This window comes from Panthera onca, chromosome A1 (assembly GCF_046562875.1).
Source record: "Panthera onca isolate mPanOnc1 chromosome A1, mPanOnc1 haplotype 2, whole genome shotgun sequence".
NCBI classification, from domain to species: domain Eukaryota; kingdom Metazoa; phylum Chordata; class Mammalia; order Carnivora; family Felidae; genus Panthera; species Panthera onca.
Window position 1 is genome coordinate 172,048,579 of NC_138339.1, and position 20,208 is coordinate 172,068,786.

Here is a 20,208-nt window from a genome sequence, read left to right on the forward strand (position 1 = left end):
CTTAAAAGGGAAGGGAATAAATAAAATTTCGTTTCAGTTTCTATTTAAAATGGACATTCAAATAATAATATTGTGCATTTAAGTATTATATGATCTGTATTGCCCTCCATCTATGTTGTTAATAAATCTGATTTTGATGATATTAACATACTAAAAATGTCAAATATAGTTACTCTCCTTTCTATATTTGTGTATCCTGACCTGTCACTGACAACTAAATAAATATAAGCTGGATTTCTCTGTTTATTCATGAAAGTCTTGACTGTCACTCATACTGATCATTTTTCAAACTAAAATCTTTGATTATAAAAGCATCAAGAGTCATCAGTGTATGATGATCAGCGTCCACTGTAGTAGAAAGTTAATATCCAATGACAGGCAGGATTCTTTTGAGTTAGATCCTGTCCAAGCCTGTTCTAGGCCCATTGGATGTGTTATACGGGCAAGTGATTCAACACTTATCATTCTTAGTGTTCCTCATTTCTACAGTGTGGATCAAACATTGTCCCTAACTCATGAGTTGTGTGGATTAGATCATGTATTTAATGAGTGCCTGGTGGTAGGAAGCACGTGCGACCACTGTTATTTGGTAATATTTCACCTAAGTTAGCTTCCTAGGCCAGGCCACAAAACATGAATACTTTGACAAGGTATAGACAGCATTTACTAATAATGTGTGTATCGCTCTGCTTAGAGCAAACCACGATTTATGGACACTTCTGCACACCAGTCTCGTCTAACACACATCCATGCTTCTGTCTTCAAACCTTCACCTGTCCTGTCCTGGGGTCCCCTATATACCTGTCCTGTCCTAAGCTCCACATACACTTGTCTTTTCCTGGGCCTCACATACACCGCAGACAGGGGACTTATGTTATGACCTTATGTTAAAAAAAAAAAAAAAGCAACACTTAAACACCTTTTTTTTTCCAAGGCAAAGGAGTACAATGGGGTTTTCTTCTCATTCTTGACATATTCCTTAGCTTTCCCTTTTTAAACTTCTCTCCTTGTTCAAGGCCATCCTTCACATTGCAAGGGCCAGAGAAGAGCAAAGAAAAGGTGAACAATAGGAATAGATTCAAGTAATTCCTTTTCTCCCGAATTCTCATAACTAAGGTGGTTCTCTGGCCCTTTCAAACGTTTCAGTGTAACAATGACAAATATTGAAAGAATGACTCATGCAAGAGCTATGAAATTATTATTGGAAAATATATTTGGAGAAAAAGAAGGAATCAAGTTTAACATCCCTGGGTATCTTTTTGATTCCTCAAAAACTTTTCTAAGTTCTAAGAAGGAAGCAAAGCTATTGATTGTTCAAAAACAAATGTGTAGCTCACATGTTCTTGCTGTGTTGTGGTTTGACAGTGGGGTAAGTGCAGTGTTAGGAGGCAAGTTTCGAACCCTCATGTAACCTTGAGCAAGTCACTTAACCATTCTAGGTCTTTCTCACTGTGCAATGGAAGGTTAGGGGCTTGGAAAAGTTCTGAATCTGGTTTTGCCACTTGACCGATGATCTCGGACAAGCCTCTCGGCTTCTTGAAACTAGTTTCCTCATTTGCATAATGGGGATAAGACTAGTCCCTTACAGGGCCATTTTGGGTTTTAATAATTCATATAAAAGGCTTATTAGCACAATGTCTGGTTCTTGGAAAGTCCTCCATAAAGGAGAGCTGTTGAGTTGTCTGTGTGTTTTCTCTGCGCTCTCTACTTTGTGGCTGGGGGAATGATCAGTTAAAGCACGTTCTCAGGAGGGCAGTGTGGTGAAAGAGAAAAAGCAGTACTCTCAGAAGGACACAGATAATTGGGTTCCAGCCCTGGCTCTGTCAATATCTGTGTGACTTGGATAAGTTGTCCTGCTCACCTGGGCTCCTGTTCCAATTTGCAACTTGCATTTTAGTTTCCTTTTTTATATTACTGTGGGAGTATGGCAGGACTGCAGTAAATTTCTCTTATGGTGTACTGTCTTTCATGACTGTGAAGAGTTGATGCAGGTCTGCAGTCAGACCTGCAATGCCTGATATAACCATGACTATGGAAAAATGGGTGACATTTACAACGACCAGCTTAATGACGCTGCTTCTAGACTGTGGTGAACAGTGAAGAGTGTCTGCAATTGATGACAGGAAGCTCATCGACATAAGCTCTGAGGACCTTTGAAAACGCCAGAGCGAAGGCAATGATAGAAAGAATAATATGATTTGATCACTGAAAGTGAAACAGACCAAAAGCTCCAGCAGATTAGATTCTAAATGCTACACTTTTTCATGAACCAACGTCAGAGAATAGTGGTCAACAAACTGGTCCTTCATAGTACAAATACAAGTGAAGATGTGTCAACAAGAACTGTTCTTCTTATGTGAGTCATTGCAGAGATGTCTTAGAGAAGGCTGGTGTGGCAGGGAGGAGGAAGTTGGTGAAATCCGGATACGATAGAAGCGGGAGAAGACCCTCGGGAGGCCAAAGGATCAAAACGCGCCTTTGAACTTTCCTGATTCTTAATTATCTATCCCTCCCCATATTTCCTCTTTTCTCTCCATCCCAAGTTCATCTTTTCATTGATGAGGTAGCTTCCTCCTTAGTGAACCTTCCCTCAGCCTGTCCCAGCTAGTTCCCACCCACTCACTTGTGGTAGATTAGCGTTTCCTAGTCTCTGATTTAACTCATCACTGCCCTGCTCCCATCCTGTCCTCCTAAGCCCTCAGTAACTAAACCCTTCTCACCTCCACAACTGAACTTTCCGGCCCTGCCCAAACGCACCCTCTCCTCTTTCTCCCACTCACTATGGCCTAGAGCTCTTTGTTTTGCCCATGTGAGCCAGGGTCCACCCGCCTCCTTTAGATCTGATAAAGTAATAGCTGTTCCATCTGCCTCTGTTGTGGGATAAAGTCCAGGACTGATTCTAAAACTCTTGTGTGAACCACATAGGCTACTGAGGAAGAATGCGGGGCAAGGGGGAGGCATAGACTTCAGGGTCAGATGGACTTGGGGTCAAATGCAGGCTCTACTACTGATGGCACATGTGGCCAATCTAAGCCTTGATTTCACCACATGTAATAGAAGAATAGGGCCCATCTGACAGGGTTAAATATGAGGACACACGTAAAGCAGAATGGTGGTACGTTCATATGGGTTGTCCCCTTTCCCCCTCACCCCATGCCCATCTCCGCCCCTTATGCTTCACAGTGGTCTTTATCTGTCAAATTCCTACATACCCCTCCAGACCTACTCCCCAGCCCTTTTAGGGATAAGGCCCTGCCACGGAGCTTACCGCCCACGTAGTAACGTTTGAGTATCCGACTATTTCGTTTGCTGGCATTCTCCCATTGCTCCGTGTTTCTCTGACTAGGCAGTAAACTCCCGGTATCTAGCCCCTGTCCACAGTGGCAGCCTCCAGAATGATCAGCAGACTCAGCCAGGTCTGACCTTGGAGTCGTCACCCCCAGCGATGTGGCCCAGAGGGAATGCTAGCAGGGGCTGAGAGGCCAGACCAACTGGCAACTGTCTGTGACACGTGGTGGCGTCAGATCCAGTAAGTGAAGGAACAGTCGGGTCAGCTGGCTGTCCCTCCCCCCTCATCAGGAAGCGGTGGGGATGTCTCCTCTCCATCTGCCCACACAGAAAGGCTGCCAACACCCCAATCATGCTGGTAAGAAGTGCAGGAAGGCGGGCGGCAGCGGTAGAACTTGGGGAGCTAAATGCCTATAAATCAAAATTGTACTCTGTTCCTAACAACTTTTATTAAGAATGAGACCCCATTCATCTTTCAGCCCTTGAAAATGGATTTGAATTCCTGCGTGGTAGCTAGTCTCTTTCCGTGCAGGTCTACAGCTGAAATAAACACACATACAGGATGAACAGTATATTCACTCTGCTCAAAAGCAGAAACCTCAAATTAGGAAAGTTGAGCATGATTTTATTACCATCAACAGAAGCCAAAATACTACTGGGAAAAGAACTTCTCAATCTAAAAAGATTCCCCCCAAATTCCATCAAAATGCAAAAGAGGATGGGATTTGAGTCATAATAAGTAGGACAATCCACCAGGCAGTAAAGTCCCACATAAGGACCCTTGACATTTTCTCTTCAGCTGCACAAAATTGGAGCTGATATGTCTTTAGGTGCTCCATAGAAAAGAATTCTACCCAAGTTTCTCACCATGAGGTGTAAATTATTCATGAAAAATGAAAATGCACTAGATTACGACACTTACATAACTTAGCCTTTCCTTTGAGAATCTGCAGACACATTTATGAACTGAACCTCAGGGTCGTTTGGCCTGCAAAGCAGCTGCCTCTGAGGCAGAAAGCTAAAAGATCTATTGTCTTCTTATTTTCTGATTTCTTGAAGAGCAAAAACAATCTGCTTCTGTACGGCTGTCCTAGATCCAAGACCCACCCCTCACCCAAAAGTGTTCTGACCCGGATGGTTCCCTCTGGATCCTGATGCCTGAGCTGCACTGCGCCATGGAATTTACACTTAAATTGCCAAGCAGCTTTAGCCAATAGCATTAACTGAATGCAAGTCCTGCAGTTTCAAAAACATTTAGCTTTTTTTTTTTTTTCTTTTTTTACTTAGAGCTATAGCAGGCTCCAATCTCACCCCCCCCCCCCCCCCACGCTTACTCACTGCTGCCTCTTTCCACAAAATATTTAATATGGCAGTTCTGCCTCATTTGAAGCAACCCGATCCATTACTGAAACGGAACCCCCTTCTATTGTTAGGACATGAGCAAAACGTGCAAGGTGGCTAAGGAGCTTTAGTGGTGGGAAGTCAAATGCTGAGATGGATGTTCTCCACCTGAGTACTATTCACAAGGGCTTGATTTTGACACTTGCCCTCTGGGCCTCTCTGGAGCACAACATAGTTGGGTCCCAGCTGCTTTCTACAGTCTGTTCCCAGGAATGAGCAAATGGTGAGAAAGGAATTCGAGCATCCGTACTTGGAGGCCAGTTACCACCGTGTGTTTTGGCAGAGGTGTCTCCCAGGAACCCACTTCCCCCACACCAATGCTTTACAGAACCAAGATTTTTCTCGTGGGGGGAAAAAAAAAACAGGCTCCAAATGGGTCAAATGGTGAATAGTGGGGAGTGTTTAATGCCTCCTACATTTATCTGAATATAGTCCTGGCAGATGGCTTTGCATAATAGATGTTTTATAAAACTCTTTGAGATGAGAGTTTAAGTAAAACATGACCTTACCTTTCTAGATTTCTTCATTAGTACAGGCTAACTTACATATCCAAAAATCTTTATACAAATAGCTTTGAGGTTGTGTTCACATTTATTTGTGAGAAGTAAAATTTGATGCTTTTAATCTTTATTCTTCCCTCTCAAGTAATTTGTAGCAGGCCAGATAAAGCATACTATTATGAATCTGGTTGCGTGTAATTTTTTTTTGGTACGATATTATTGAAGTTGATTATCAGATACAGTAAATTTATAACTGGCATGTATAGAAAATGGGATTTTTCTGACTTAGATATGTTCTCATAAATAGAGAATTATATGTGTATATTACTAATTTTCAATAAACTCTTCCTAAGGTCAACTTTTTGTTAAATGGATTTAATCTTTGGAGAGTGTTTAGAAGATGTGACAAGACTTTGAGGTCATAATTTTAAACCTGAGTCATCACTTTTTGTAGATATGATTGAGAGATTTTTAACATATTGCCAGAAATATAATTTGTTTTCCCTAGCTTTAAAGGTACTGGTTGGGGGGTGGGCACCTGGGTGGCTCAGTCATGATCTCACTCTTGATTTTGGCTCAGGTCATGATCTCGCAGTTCAGTGGGTTTGAGCCCTGCATGGGGCTCTGTGCTGAAAGTGCAGACCCTGCTTGGGATTCTCTCTCTCCCTCTCTCTGCCCTTTCCCCCTCCCTCTCTGAAAATAAGTAAATAAACTTAAAAAAAAAGTTACTGGTGGGGTGCTCTATAAAAAGCTTCCTAATATCCAAGTTCAAGAACTTTTTCTTCCTAGCACAGTCTCATTTCCCAGAATGAATTAGATGGATAATCGCCCTCACTGCCCACGTAGCTCTCACTGTGGAAACATGGGCGGTGTGTATTCATTCCAAATCTGGAGGGGCTCTTTCTTTCGAGCAAAGGCTTGGGAGGTCTTTGAGCTTCTGTGGTTCTGAAGTCTCATTTAGGAAGAAGCGGAAAGGCACATGTTAGGAGTAAGCACGCTGGAGACATGGGACCAGTGAGTCCACTCAACTGCTGTCCCTGAAGGGACTTAATTCAGGTCCTAGGGAGCGACTTCCTATGGCTAATCTTCCACCTCAGCCCAAATTTCTTTTTGTGCCATAGGACCTTAATATTTGGATGCGTTTGCCATGGGATGAGTTTTTATGTTTCTCTTTGGTTAAAAGTAACTCTCCCCATGTAAGTGGCAAAGGCAAGACAAAGTATGCCACTTGCCAGTGGCCACCGTCTCAGTTAAAACCTTTCAATGGTCTCCATAGACTCTCCGGCCTCAAATCTATCTGTTCACTCTCCCCAGACTTCTGTTCTGTCAACTATCCTGTTTAAAGACCTCTATTGGCCAAATCAGGCAAAACCCTTTGCCTTGGTCCTGTAAGGTCAGAATCAAACCCAACTGCAGTCACCACCACCCCTCCCACCGGAAACTAAGGCTCTGACCAATCAGATTGCCTCCTCCCCGGATGCCTGCCTGTGCGCATGTGCGCTTGCCATTCCTTCTTTCCAGCGATGCTCCGAGGAGCGTGCAGGTAGAGTCCTTTCAGAACTCAGAGGCTAGAAAAAGCACTTCTAGCTGCCGGGATGAAGGGAAAGACTCTCAGTATAAACTGTATTTTAACTGGGTCTTCAAGGATGTTATTAGGTAAACTGAATGAACTCTGTATATAAATGAAGAAACTAAAACTTGAAGTGTATTTGTTCGGAAACTATTTTCTCTCCTCTTGAAACAGAATGTAGGTTTGAAATAAAACATAACAAAGCAATGACAGCATAGAGTCCTATAATAATTCAAGTTATAAGAATTTCAATCTGTACTCTTGTTAAATGAAATTTCTTGCAATATGAAAAAAACTAGGCAATCCATATACTAAGCTGTATACCTCTACGTCTTTTAATGTGTACTCTGAGATCAAATATTTCCCAATATAGGCATCTATAGATTGATACATTCTATCTGTTGGGCTGAAACAGACCGCTTTATATGGTATTTTCATTTTCATGTCTGACCTTCCTTGTTACCAGGCCATTTGTTAGTTGATGGGCAGAAGTAAGAGTCAAGTCTGGGCAAGGGTTTCACCCAAAAGAAGCCCGTGAGCCTGCTTCACTAGGACTAAGGACGAATTCTTTTTGACTTTTTATCTTCTTACTTCTTATCTTACTTGTATAAATCCTGTTTGTAATTTTCACTCGACTCACTGTTATAATATTATGCAGAATATTCATATGTGGTTATATATTGCAATAGTGTGTATCAGCTATATGGTTTCCAAACACGACCTGGCAATTACATAACTAGCTCAAAGCTCAAGTTCAGGCCATCTCCCACCCCCCACCCCCACCCCCCTTAGGATTCACCATAGTTTGAGCTGCACGAGCAAGGCTTCTTCATTTCCTCCTGTAGCAACAGAGTGTGTTGCTATTGTGTCTCACTTGAAAGATAGTTTTATTTGGGGAGGGAACTGACTTTTGTGTATTTATAATTATGAGAAAGGTGGTGTAGCACGGTGGTTAAGAGCAAGGCTTCTAGAGTCAGATTGCCCGGGATTCAGTTCCAGCAAGACCCTTCATTCGCTGTTGAACTTTGGCTAAGGTAGTTAGTTAACCTCTGTTTCAGTCTTACCATCTGTGAAACAGAGATGCCCAAAGCTGTGCTCATAAGACTGTGATTAAGGCTTACATGAGTATATCTATACATACGTTCCCTTTGTCATATAATATAAAATATATGGCATGATATATAATGTAACATATATGAGAGAGAAACCATTTAGAATAGTATCTTGTGCAAAATAAGTAGTTGGTAAATAATAATCTTATTAGGTAATGATTATGTAATGTAATTTCTATAGTAAGGCCCAAAGACCTTAGCTGAAAGAGGAAATAGCTGCTAATAAATTTGTTCATTGCATCTTTGTTTATAAAGCTATGCCCAGAGTCAAACAACCAAAAGGATTATTTTATATTTCCCCCCAAATATTTGGATTTTGTCTTCACTGCATTTCAAACTACAAGTCTAAGTTCATTGAAAACTTTCATTGCTGGCCCCTTGATTCAGCCCTGAGAACATAATTTCGAGGTTTGTACCTGTTCATCTTGGCTCACCACGGGCTCACGTGTAAAGGAAGCCTGGACCAGAGGGTCTGTCATGGGATGTTTTGGTCTATCTTCTTTCTTCTATGAATGACTTGTCTCTAATTACAAATGCCTGTGAGGTTTGAACTGTTTGAACTGCCGGTATAAATTGATCAAATGCACTGAAAGACTGTCAAAACCCTAGCGCATTTTTTGTTAAAGACAGATCACTCCATGAAGGAAAAAGAAGGCAAGATGCTTATTGTGCCCTGAACTCTGAAATCGTTAGCACTATTTGCCATTCCGCTAGTGTCTAGCTTCATACATCTGATACTTTGGGTCCAGCATAGCAGCGAAGGGACCACAGGTTTTCTGGATCTTAGGGCTGGAAGGGACTTTGGGGTGATCTAATGCTGGGCTCCCTCTCCCAAATGAGGAAACTGAGACTTACTATGTTTAAAGGACACATCATTCACATGGATATGATTCCATTTGAGTTTAAAGGGTGAGATTAACAAGACAATGACTTGTCATTTAAAGGCCATCAGCATCCTCTGAATTCTGGATTCTGGGGCACTGGAAGACATTCCAAGTTCTTGTTTGGCTGCTTCGCTCTTTGAAACTTGTTGAAAATACATAAAAAATATTCTATCTGAAAAATTTATATTTACGACTGTTTCTTTTTCTGTGGTTTTCTTGAGCAAGCTGACCTTCCTGAAGAGCTGCTAAAGGATTTCTCTTCTTCATCACTGAAGTGGAGCCCAGCAACTAGTATATCTGATAAACTGCAAGACACAGATTTAGGATTCTCGAAGCTACTGTCAGGTACTCCTTTAATAATATCTCTTTAAATGTAGCTGGAGTTAAACTTGTCAGTTCCCTTGCCAATCACAGTCTGGTGTAAAATGATATATCTTAGCCTTTGCATATCCCATGCTTCCTACCCCTGCCACCCTCCCACGTACAGAAACCCACACACGGGTGTGCAGTCTCTCAAAGTTTTTCCCAGGAAAGGGAGCCAAAAAAAAAAAAAAAATCACCAGGCTGGAAAAAATATTTATGATATGTGATTAAGTATTTACCATATGAATGGAATTTATGCCCGAACTCCACAGTGTTTCTTTATCTTGACTTCCTTTCCATTCTTAGGAAAGATCTCTCAGCATTAGAAGCACTTAGCTTGAGGTGCCCGAGTGGCTCAGTCGGTTGGTTAAGCGTCCGACTTCAGGTCATGATCTCACTGTTGGTGGGTTCAAGCCCTGCGTCTGGCTCTGTGCTGACAGCTCCGACGGAGCCTGGATCCTGCTTCGGATTCTGTGTCTCCCTCTGTCTCTGCCCCTCCCCAACTTGCTCTACGTCTCTCAAAAATAAGTAAAATGTTAAAAAAAATTAAAAAAAAAAACAAGTGCTTAACTTGCCATAAAGTATAGTAAAATTCCATCATAATGAATGCCAGTATATGATACTTCAAACTTGTTTTTTTAGGAGAGGACTTTCTCACAAAAATTCTGTCAACAACCACAAAAACATGGTTCAAGAAGGCAGGACTCAGACCTAAATATCCAAACATCCAGCTTCCTTATTACGAACGAGCAAATGAAAGGGAACCTAGTTATAGCAGGGATGAAAATTGTCTCTCCCTCTTCCAGCCCATCCTTTCTTTTGAATCTTCTTCCCAGCTAAGAAACTTACTTGCTATTCTTTATCATATCTGTCTGGAAGCTGAGTTGGCTTTCCTTAGAGGTAATGTGGCATTTTTGAGGTGGTGAGGGAGAGCTGAAGCGTTATCGCTAGTTTATATCTGCCTCTGAGAGCACGTGTGCCCCCCCCCCCCCCATCCCTGTCCCGCTTCATCACCTTTCAGAGGACACAGTCGGACCTATCACGGGATTTTACTTTTATTCCTTCATTCAAGTGCACTCACACTTGTCGCTTCCGTGATGGGACGCATAGCACTGGAATCACTTACGCACTTGAACATAGAAAGAAAGTGTGAATCGGCCCTTCTCACCTGCAAAATGCAGTCTGGAATCTGCATTTATGACCTGACGTGATTTCTCCCAGTTTCTCCCATTAGCTCAGACCTTCCTTCCGGCCTACTCCTATATCTATTTTTATCTTTTATCAGTACGGTCGATTTTACTTTAAAAAAAAAATTAAGCTAAAAAGCAGAACCAAAACCATTGCTCTTCTATGAAGGGAGGGCATGCGCAGTAACGTGTTTTTCTAGGCGAGGTTAAGAGTTTACGCTCACCAGACCTCATGTGCCTCTCCCGTGCGGGAGCACATGTTTGCAAGTCGGTTGGCTGGGGTTAGGGTGACGGTCAGCCTGTGATTACAGAGTGGGAAACAGCCAACTGGTTCTCACTGAGAAATAGGACATCCATGGTCTTTCCGGCACATGCGTTAAACCAACAGAGTTAAACACCCCTAATTAGTTATATCCAGCCTTTGTGAACTCAGTGCCTAGTATTTCTCTTCCACTACGCTCTGGTTCTTAGGCCAATATCTACACAAATTGTGAAGTGGGGACCAGTGAGTTTGGGAGCACATACGACCAAGGCGAGATGTGGACAAGAATCATTCAGACCTCAAATTTGACATGAAGGAAAAAGGGGAGACTTTTCTCAGAGGAGAACTTTTTTCCTCCCCGGCGGGTGATAGGGTCTGAATGAACCGAATCGAAATATAGCCAGTTTTCCGGCTCAGCTTTTACAGTTTCTCTGTGGCAATTCACAAACCACTGGATACGTAATGCTGTACTAAAAGGAATTTAAGCCTGTCAGGTTAATTACACAATATTAGGTACGAAAACAAACAGTGCAACACAAAACATAGCTACATCATTATTTGCAGTAAATGTTAACTCTAAATAAGTGCAACCTGTCCATAAATGCTGGCTATAAACTAATTAAAAAAATAAAATTTGATGGATAAACATGAAAAAAAAATTCTCACTGAGAATTTTTTTTTTAAATATCAGCACTCATTTAGAGTTTGGGATTTGTGAAAGAAAGCTTTAAAAGGAGCAAACCTGATTGGCTGTGGCTGTTGCTGCGAAGGGGACACTTGTTGCAGGAGTTGTTGCTGCAGAGACAGTGGCTGACGTAGCGCTGTGCATCATGGGTACTTTCAGGAGGGGTACCATGGGAGCAATGAACAGGAGGGTGTAGCATTATGGTAATAGAAGTGGTATTTTGGCATGGTGAATATCAGAGCAGCAAGCCATCATGGGTTAAACCAGCAGATGGCATGCAATCACAATGCAAAGCAAGGAAGCATGGGAGAGAAATAAAAAAGGGAAAATAGCTTATTACAAGTACAATTAAAGGAAGTTTTAAAACATAATCAGTGATTCCCAGAAAGGCCAAAGCGGATCACTTTGGTTGATGTATTCATAAACATTTTACTTCTAACAATAGATCATTCCCAATCCGGCGTCTGCGGTTGTTACGTACTAACGGTCTCCTCTAAAAAAGCGACATGTAACGTCCAATGAAGTGAGGGTATACGATATTCATGTTTGTCATTCTAAAACATCCAAGGCTCAACGTGTAGGCCCAGTTTGGGGTAGGACCTCCTTTGGAGCTCATTGTGGTGGGACGGAAAATTTTTGTCAATTTGGGGCTGCTTTTTTGAACTGAAATTGCTGGAGGCTGTGGGGTGTTTTGGGTTAATAAATGGTAGAGCAAAAACTCGAGGCCTTGGTGTTAATTCTAACACAGTTACTGTGAAACAGCCCAGCAAATTTGGCCAATGTTTATTTCTCTTTATTCTAAATGGGACGAATCCGCGTGTCCTAAAGACGGACTTTTGTACCAAGGCACAGGATGTGTAGGGATAACGATGGATTATTAAAATTTAACATCTAAGGGAGTGCTAAGGTACAAATCATCATCACAAATAAGTCAACACTTAAAATTAAAAAACCGATCATAAAGCAAAGCAGTTCAGACATTGGTTTTCAAAATACATCCATTCATAATTTTTAAAAATAAATACTTCTGGGAAACTCTGATAACTCTAACACACAGCAAAGAGGAGATAAAGGCACACCACTATGAAACTTTAAAACACTGATGAAATTAGCCTGCCTTTCTGATAAAGTAAGCTTTTCTTTTTCTTATGCTAAACCATATAAACTATAAAGAGAAACAGAATACAGATCATTAAAAAAGCAATACTTGTGGTTTTATGTTTTGTAAGTGGTTGCTCTGCTGTTCTGGTCACATTGAAATGGTCATTTTCTTCAAGTTACAAGTACATTTAAAAAAAAAAAAACCCTATACATTAACTCTAAAGCCAAATAAGCCTTCAGATCTACCATTTCCTCAAGCATTTCTACCATCTTGGAAATAAATTTCAAGCAAGTGAAGGTACTGTACACAATATAAAAGACACATAAAAAAAGGTTGAAACCTACCAATACTGGTAGCGGGTGTCATGCACAAAACTGACCCTGCATGTCATGCAATGGCAGGTGGAAAAAGTGAATAAAGGGAAAGAAACAGGTTAGCGGTTTAGAGTTAACATTCAAAGTGAGATTGAAGCACAACCAGAAATCAGTAGGGTTAGTTAACACAGTCTCTTAGAGTTACTCACATTTTTAGTACAGACACAAATATATCTGACTTATTGGAAGCCAATATTACTCAAAGCTCACTCTTTACTTTTCACACTTCTTATTCACATCCATCGAAATGATTCTTATAAGAATGACATGTGACAACGCTACAGTGTCCTTCCTCTAAGACCTCAAGGTATTTTACAGACAGTATCAAGGTCATCCTCTAAGGTAGGAAGTAGGTATTTTACAGATGAAAAATCTGAGGCATAGTAACTACTCCAAGGTCATGCATAGTGTGAGTCAAGGGTAAGGCTCAAAATAGAATTCTATTCCTAAATCCAGGTCAGGTTTTGTATTTACTAGATTACGCTGACCTTACTGCATTAAAACTGTGCTTGTTTCGTGTCAAAAACAATGTGAAAATACAAGCAGTAATTAAGATTCCATATCCTCCAAATCAAATGCTCGCAGGTCATGTGAACTTGGGATTATTGCTCCTAAGCCCTACAGTTTAGGAAGGCTGACATTCTTGTGACGGAATGACCTCGATGCATATGTGATCTGTTTTCTGCTACGAGATTCATCATTATAAAGAAGTGGTGCTGGCAACAAAGCTTGAATATCGTAGAGGCAAAATAGTGCAGAACTGGGGCTGAGTTAGGACCAGGGCTAGCGATTTTGTCATGGCTACTAGTCAGTGATCTCTGAGGGAGACCTTTGGCAAAACTAGGAAATCAGGTTGGCCTCCAGGTGGAGGGAGGGAGGGAAGATTTCATTCCTTCCAGGGGAATAGCTGCCTTCTCTGGGGGTTGTCTTATTAATGTGCTTGAATCAGAAAACTCTGACCATGAAGAGAAATGTGTGTTGTAGAGTACTGAAAAAAATGAATGACCTACTTCCGGTTCAGTTCCTTAGACTAAAAATCAAGGTAATATAATATAAGATACCTGAAGGTTGGGGTCATGTAGGTGACAGAACATTTGTTTGTAATGAATAAAGGAAAACTCTTTTTAACGAATGGATGTACACACTTAGGGTTTTAGAACTGTTTTCTGAGATACTAGGCGAAGAATCTGAGATGTGAAGGCCTTTATTCTCTCTGCCAAACTGTTTACACCTGACGGGTACTTTCTGCGTGATGTACATTTTGGTCAGGCTAACATTAACTAGTCAGGAAAAGAAGCTATTTAACTGGGCTTTTAATGGAGTCTTCAGCAAACACGTGCTAATATGTCTGATTTAGCACACACACATACACACACACGCACATCTCAAAATCCTGTTGACGACAGGATTCTTTCTCCTTCTCTTTCTCTCACCCTATCTCTCTAATCTTCATAACCGAACTTCTGAAAAGTTACCTGCACAATAATTTTCACTTCCTCGACCCCACATATTCTTCAATCTTTTCCACTTTGGCTTTCATTTTCACGTCTTCCCTCCAACTGCTAATGTCACCAAGAACTCCGTATTTGTGCAATCAGTAGGAACTCTTCCACTTTCATCTAACTTCCTGAGTCTTGGTAACATTTGGCACTCAGCCCCTCCCTCCGTAATAAACTAGTCTTTTCCCTTGGATTTTCTGATAACCCAGACACACACGTGCACGCACACACACACACACACACACAAATACTCCATATCTCTATATGCTGGAGTTTTTCAGGACTCACTTCTGGCTCCTTTTCACCTACTCTGTGCTTTTTCCGGGCATCATTCAATTCATGATCCCATTCAACCCAGGATTTAAATACTATCTATGAGCTCAAGGCTTCCACATTTATGCATCCGCCTTCCCTCTTGAAATTCCCTGCTCCGGCTCACCCAAAAGCCAAAGCAATCCTGCTTCTAAAATGCATCTTGCATTTGTCCGTCTGTGCGTCTCTCCTGCCACTTCTCCGGTCCTGATCACCATTGTCTCCAGGCTTGGCCCTGTAATAATGTCCTAACTGGTCTTCCTGCTTGCCTTCCTGTCTCCTGCCTAATCCAGTCTCCACTCTGCTGTCAGAGTAAACCTTTCTAAATACAGGTCTGTTCGCTTCTCCGCTGGAAACAATTCACTGCCTTCTCATTGCTTTTAGGATAAAGGTCCCCTAGGGTCCAGTGTCTATCTCCCTGGCTTGTTCTATACCCCTCTCTGGAGGCTGGCACTGTGACCCGGGCAGATTAGTCTATCATTTCTTTGAACTGAACACATCGCACTTTTGTCCTACTTTTGGGCTTCCCACAAGCTGTCCCCTCTGCCTGGAATTATCTTCGCCCTACTCTTTTCATCTTCCGGGTCTCAAGGCACATATCACTTCTTTAGAAAACTGTTCAATTGCTCTTTTACCTACCTCCACATGCCATTTAAATCAGTTTTCTATTTTCAAGCGTATTGAACTCTACTTTTTCATTCATAGGATTTATAAAACATTTAAGTTACATATTTATATGGGCATTTCTTGAACATCCATCTCTCCTCTTCTGCTGTTAACTCTGGGAGGGCAGCGTTCATTGTCTGTCTAGGTCTTTGGGGCACACAGTAGGTGGACAGTCGGTTGAATGGGTGTTCTCTGCCATTAGTGAGTGCAGTGGGATCAATCTTTTCCTAAAATTTATGTACCCACTTTGTAAATGATTTCATTTCAGAGTGAACCATGGCTGGATTCAAAGTTAGGCCCATAAAAATTCTGTTGCATTCCCATGTGGAGGGGTTTTCTTGGAGGGCTTTCTTGTGTCACGGATGCGAATGTCACTGGGTTGAAAACCATCTACAGCAGCTCCAGCAGCCACACTGAGCCGGGATCGAATGTGTCACTTCAGCTTCAGTTCAGGATGTGGTTGAAATGTTCAACCAAATTAATTTCATGAGCCTCTCTTTCTCTCTGTGTGCTCTACAAACGATATGAATATTGGAAACAAATAGCTTATGCTCTGTGTGGCTGTCTTACTCAGTGCCAGATTCTGGTTCTCATCTTCTTTTCCGCCCTTGCGCCCTCCTCCTGCCCCTTAAATACTTTATGCTGCAGCTAAAACGGATAACTTGCTCTTCCTCGAATATGCTCTCCCCAACCTAGGCTGTCTCCCCTGCCTGGGATGCTCTTCCTCCGCTGGGAAAATGTTCCTTTCAAAGTCCTAAGCAAATTTCTTCTCCTCTGGAGAGTTCTTTCCTTCTCAGGATCCTTTGTCACCACCACCCACTGCACATGCTGATGGCCCTAATGCATTGCCTCTTGGTGCCCTCTCAAATAGCTTTGCTCATGCCCTAAGGGGCCCTTAACGCTCTGCATTGTATTGATTTTTGCCTCTTCGTTGTATTCTCATTACTGGATCTGGAACCCAGAACTTACTATGTGTTCAAGAACTGTTTGCTGAATTAAGTGGGACAAATAGATTCTGCTGTGGTGGTACAGATACAGTTTCCACTGAATGCTGACAAATCTTTCACCAAGGTGTGTGATAACCTTACATAACATTATGGTTTCTGATCATTAGGCAATGTTTGTGCTAACACTTTTCCTTGTTCTGGTTATTCTGTACATCCAGTACAATGAAATATATCAAGGAAAGAGTCGGTGGGTCGTTTTGTTCTGACCGGCTGAGACATTTCACTAAGGCACTAACTCTCTCAACAAAGACTTCTCAACTATTCTCTACTTTGGTTGCAGAAATATTCCAACTCTAGAATCTGTGAGTTAGGGTTCTCTGGATATTTCCATTAATTATATTTTCCACTTTGCAGCATAGACACAGCCTCGGTTTTTCCATCTGCAGAATGCCAATAATTACGCCTGCTGCTGCCAGAATGATCTTGAAGAATAATGAGAAAATGCCTATAAGAACACTTAGAGTAACTCAGAATAAACCTGTCAGAGAAATGCCAAGAATTATTACCCTGCTATTTTTGTAAGTGTGTGTGGTTTTTGCTGCTTTCCTAACATAGCAAAGAAAAAGTATAACTCCTAGATTAAAATAATCCCTATCAAAAAAAAAAAAAAAAAAAGGGAGAAAAGGAAAAGTCCTACCCACCACAAACATGCTAGGGCACCAACCAAGGTGATAATTATGTTAGCATGGTTTGGGAGAGGAATCCCATATTTTGCATGATATTTTACATTACTATCTCCACAGTCTGGAGGCAGAATTCCTAATATCCAAATTCATACTGTGTCATTGGGAGAGTTCTAGTAACATATCAAAAACTTCACTATGGGTGACAGATGGTAGGTAGACATACTGTGGTGATCATTTCACAGTGTATACAAATATCAGATCATTATGTTGTACATCTGAAACTGATATAGTGTTCCATGTCAATGACACCTCAGTGGGGGGAAAAAAAAGAAATAAAAGTTAGGGATCTTAAAAAAAACAACCCCCAAAATTCCACTATGAATGACTTTTCAGTAAAGGGTGGCCTCCAGGAGAACACGAAATGCTTTTTGTTTCATATAGGATAGATATTAATATAAAGTATTTATAGAAAAATCAAAATCTGTCATGTTAAAAATAATGGGCCCACCCATCTGCCAAGTTACAAAACTTATTTTTGAACATCATCACTTAATTTGCAGACGTTTAAGACAACAGTGATTAACAATGATCATTATCATTACCATTTTAAAATTAAGTTGAAAATGTGGTTTATGAGAAAGAAAGCCTGAAATAAAAGCTAGAGCCAAGATAAACACTAAAATTTCTGTTCTGGGTTTAAGTGGGGGAAAGATTACACTAACTGCCTTTTGAGAAAATTATTTTCTCTTTCATCATTTAAGAAAAACATGTGAAAACTTCTTAGAAGTTGATATACCATTTCAGAGCACGAGAGCCACATGGTTGTTCACTATGATATTGATATCATGTTACAGATGGAAACACTTGTAATTCACAGAATTAAGTGGGCTAGGACCCACTTTTCGGCTCCCAAAGTGCACACAATTGAGGGTTGCCGGACACACGGACAGTTTTTAAACAATCCAGCAGGGGGCAGAAGTACTCAAGCACAGCAACCAGTACAGCCTATCGCTCCTCGATACAATCATTCCATCAGCAATAATCAGGTCACTGCATCAAGGATGTTATCCATTCTTGCTTTGGAAGTCTTTAAATGGTTTCCAGGTGAAACATTTTTAAGTGAGGGTTCTTTCAGTGATTTAATAGAGCAGTCATTATTGGATTGAAGTGTTAAATACGAGTTAAGAGGCCTTCACATTTTTACACGACTAAGTTCCAGGGTTTCAAAGGCATTCTCAGGAAATTGTTCTGAAATTATTACCCAGTCTCCAGAAACAGACTTGTCCTTTTATGTTTTACCCCTCTGTACATTCTTCCCTGATTTTTTTCTCTTCAAATATCTAGTGACGAGGTCTATAAAATAAGACGCTTCTAGAAATCCTACGAGACCTAGAGGTAAGTTTACCTACTAGTTATTATTTTACAAACATGTTATATCTAGTGGCTTACAATGACAAGTCCTGCTGTGCTATCCCTGCACTGAAATGTCACTAGTTAAGGTTGTGATAGAACCTTAAGTACAATAAGTCTCAGTAAGTACTGATATAGAAACTCACTCCACAGGTCTATGAATCTACTTAAGAGAAAAGCGGAAGTAAAATAGGAAAACTAAACACTAAGAACGATTTTCCTCACATAACTTATATCTTTACTGTAATAAATATTGTTAAAAGGTTGACAATTCATTTCAAAGTGTAACTTTTACACAAAGAATACCACAGAAATAGCGATTCTACTCCCTCCCACGTTAATTCCTGATATGCTACAGGATTTAAAGAAATGGAAAAGAAACCCAAAAAGTCCAATCATGTGGATTAGGACCAACAAGCTCTTTTGGACAAAACTGTTGTTCATCGATATTTGCCTTCCAGTCACTATCATGGGATGCAAATTTTGACTTCCGAACTAAGAACTCAGTGGACCGTCTTCTCACAAAAGCCTAAGTTACTCTCTGATTCTTCTTCTTCGCTTTTTTTTTAAACAGTGGGAGGAGACTTTATTTATTTTGAGGACATTATCCCTGCTTCTAACACAGACTAAAAAGTCAATACCATGGTCAATATATGATGACTTTGTGTTCGTATATGGTGTGTGTAGGTCTGGGGTCAGGGAGGTGGGTACAAAAAGGAGGAGGGTTGGCATGCTTTGCACTTCTGCTTCTTCGCTTTTATCTGATGTTTTATGACTGCTGAGCTATAAGGGAGAACTCTGTGACTCCACATACGGAAGCCGCGTGGTGTCATGTCCCGGTACGTCGGACCGGTCACGGGGAAACTAGGTGCTGGGTCCTTGTCTCATTAGCTGTGCCACCTTGGGAAGTCACCTCACATTTAGGGGGCCTCAGTTTTCTCATCTGTAAAACGATCGACTGGATGAGGAGATCACTAAGAATCCTTTAAACTTCGAGATTCTGTGATTAATAGAATTCATCTTTTAGTGGAATGATACAGTTAATGGACCTGAGCAGCTAACACTATCAGGCATTGGCTCAGAAACTGCGAGTAAGAGCCCTATCTATTTGTGCACTTGGTGAAGCTGAGAACGATGGAGAAAGAGAGAGAATGGATGTAAAATATGAGAAGAAGATCGCTTTAATTTGAACAGCCTTGGTTTTTTGTTTAGTGCTCTGAATAGGAATAGGGAAAAAAAAGGTTAGTATTTACTGGAATTGCTATTTTTAGGTCATTCAGGGTTAATGACAAATCTGAACTGTCACACATAAAAAGGCCCTACTGACATAAACAATTTTACACAGCATGTGCAGATACAAGAAACCAAGAGGCCTAACTGACCACTCTTTGCATCTCACGGGTTCAGTCTGTCACTCAACTCTCTAAAATATTTGGCTTTAGAAACCTGACAGTCTTTCGCTATCATCCAAGCAAAGTAAATGTATCTAGCTAGCTAGGACAATGATGAGTTTCAGGCTGTATTGACTGTACCTTTACAAGCAAACTAGATGCCACCGAACAGCTTTGAGGGATGAGGAGAAAGCACATGACCGGAAGGGCACACGGACACGGGACTTGGAGCTGTCAGGGCACGTACCTGTTGGAATAAATGCCGTGTGTTGCTGCAGCTGGGCGCTGGTGAGAGCCTGCTGGTAGTGCAGCACGCTGGGATTGAACACCGTGCTGGCACCGTTGTTTTTTTCAAGTGCTTGTCTCTTTGGTAAAGGATGAAGAGCACCGGGGGGAAAGGCCTATGAGGAAAGAATCGGATAGGACATGTATAACTCAAAGTAACCACACCTTCCGTGTCCACAGAGATCATCAAGTCCAACATTCTCTTTCAAAATGACAGCTAAGGAGATGCCTCTGCCATGCACCTTAATTTAAACAGCGGCAATGTCGAATGAGTGAGAATTTGT

General features: G+C 41.2%; 1 protein-coding gene and 1 long non-coding RNA gene across 9 annotated transcripts in view; one reads left to right on the forward strand and one right to left on the reverse strand.

Moving 5' to 3' along the window:
* The window catches only part of LOC132681903 (uncharacterized), a 74,722-nt gene extending 57,813 nt beyond the window's left edge, over positions 1–16,909 (forward strand). The window contains exons 2-3 of the long non-coding RNA XR_009611309.3: positions 8,981–9,100; positions 16,567–16,909. This is a non-coding gene — a long non-coding RNA (uncharacterized LOC132681903). The remainder of the gene's footprint in view (positions 1–8,980; positions 9,101–16,566) is intronic.
* MBNL2 (muscleblind like splicing regulator 2) overlaps positions 1–20,208 on the reverse strand; it is a 158,525-nt gene that overhangs the window by 14,562 nt on the left and 123,755 nt on the right. For 3 of the 8 annotated variants that reach the window (XM_060636827.2, XM_060636825.2, XM_060636822.2), the window contains 2 exons: positions 19,887–20,040; positions 11,310–11,404 (listed from right to left, as the gene is read on the reverse strand). In XM_060636827.2, the coding sequence (XP_060492810.1) occupies positions 11,310–11,404; positions 19,887–20,040 (249 nt within the window). Of the gene's footprint in view, positions 1–11,309; positions 11,405–12,698; positions 12,735–19,886; positions 20,041–20,208 lie in introns of all 8 variants that reach the window. The other 5 variants (XM_060636826.3, XM_060636824.3, XM_060636821.3 and 2 more) reach the window with 2 other exon arrangements.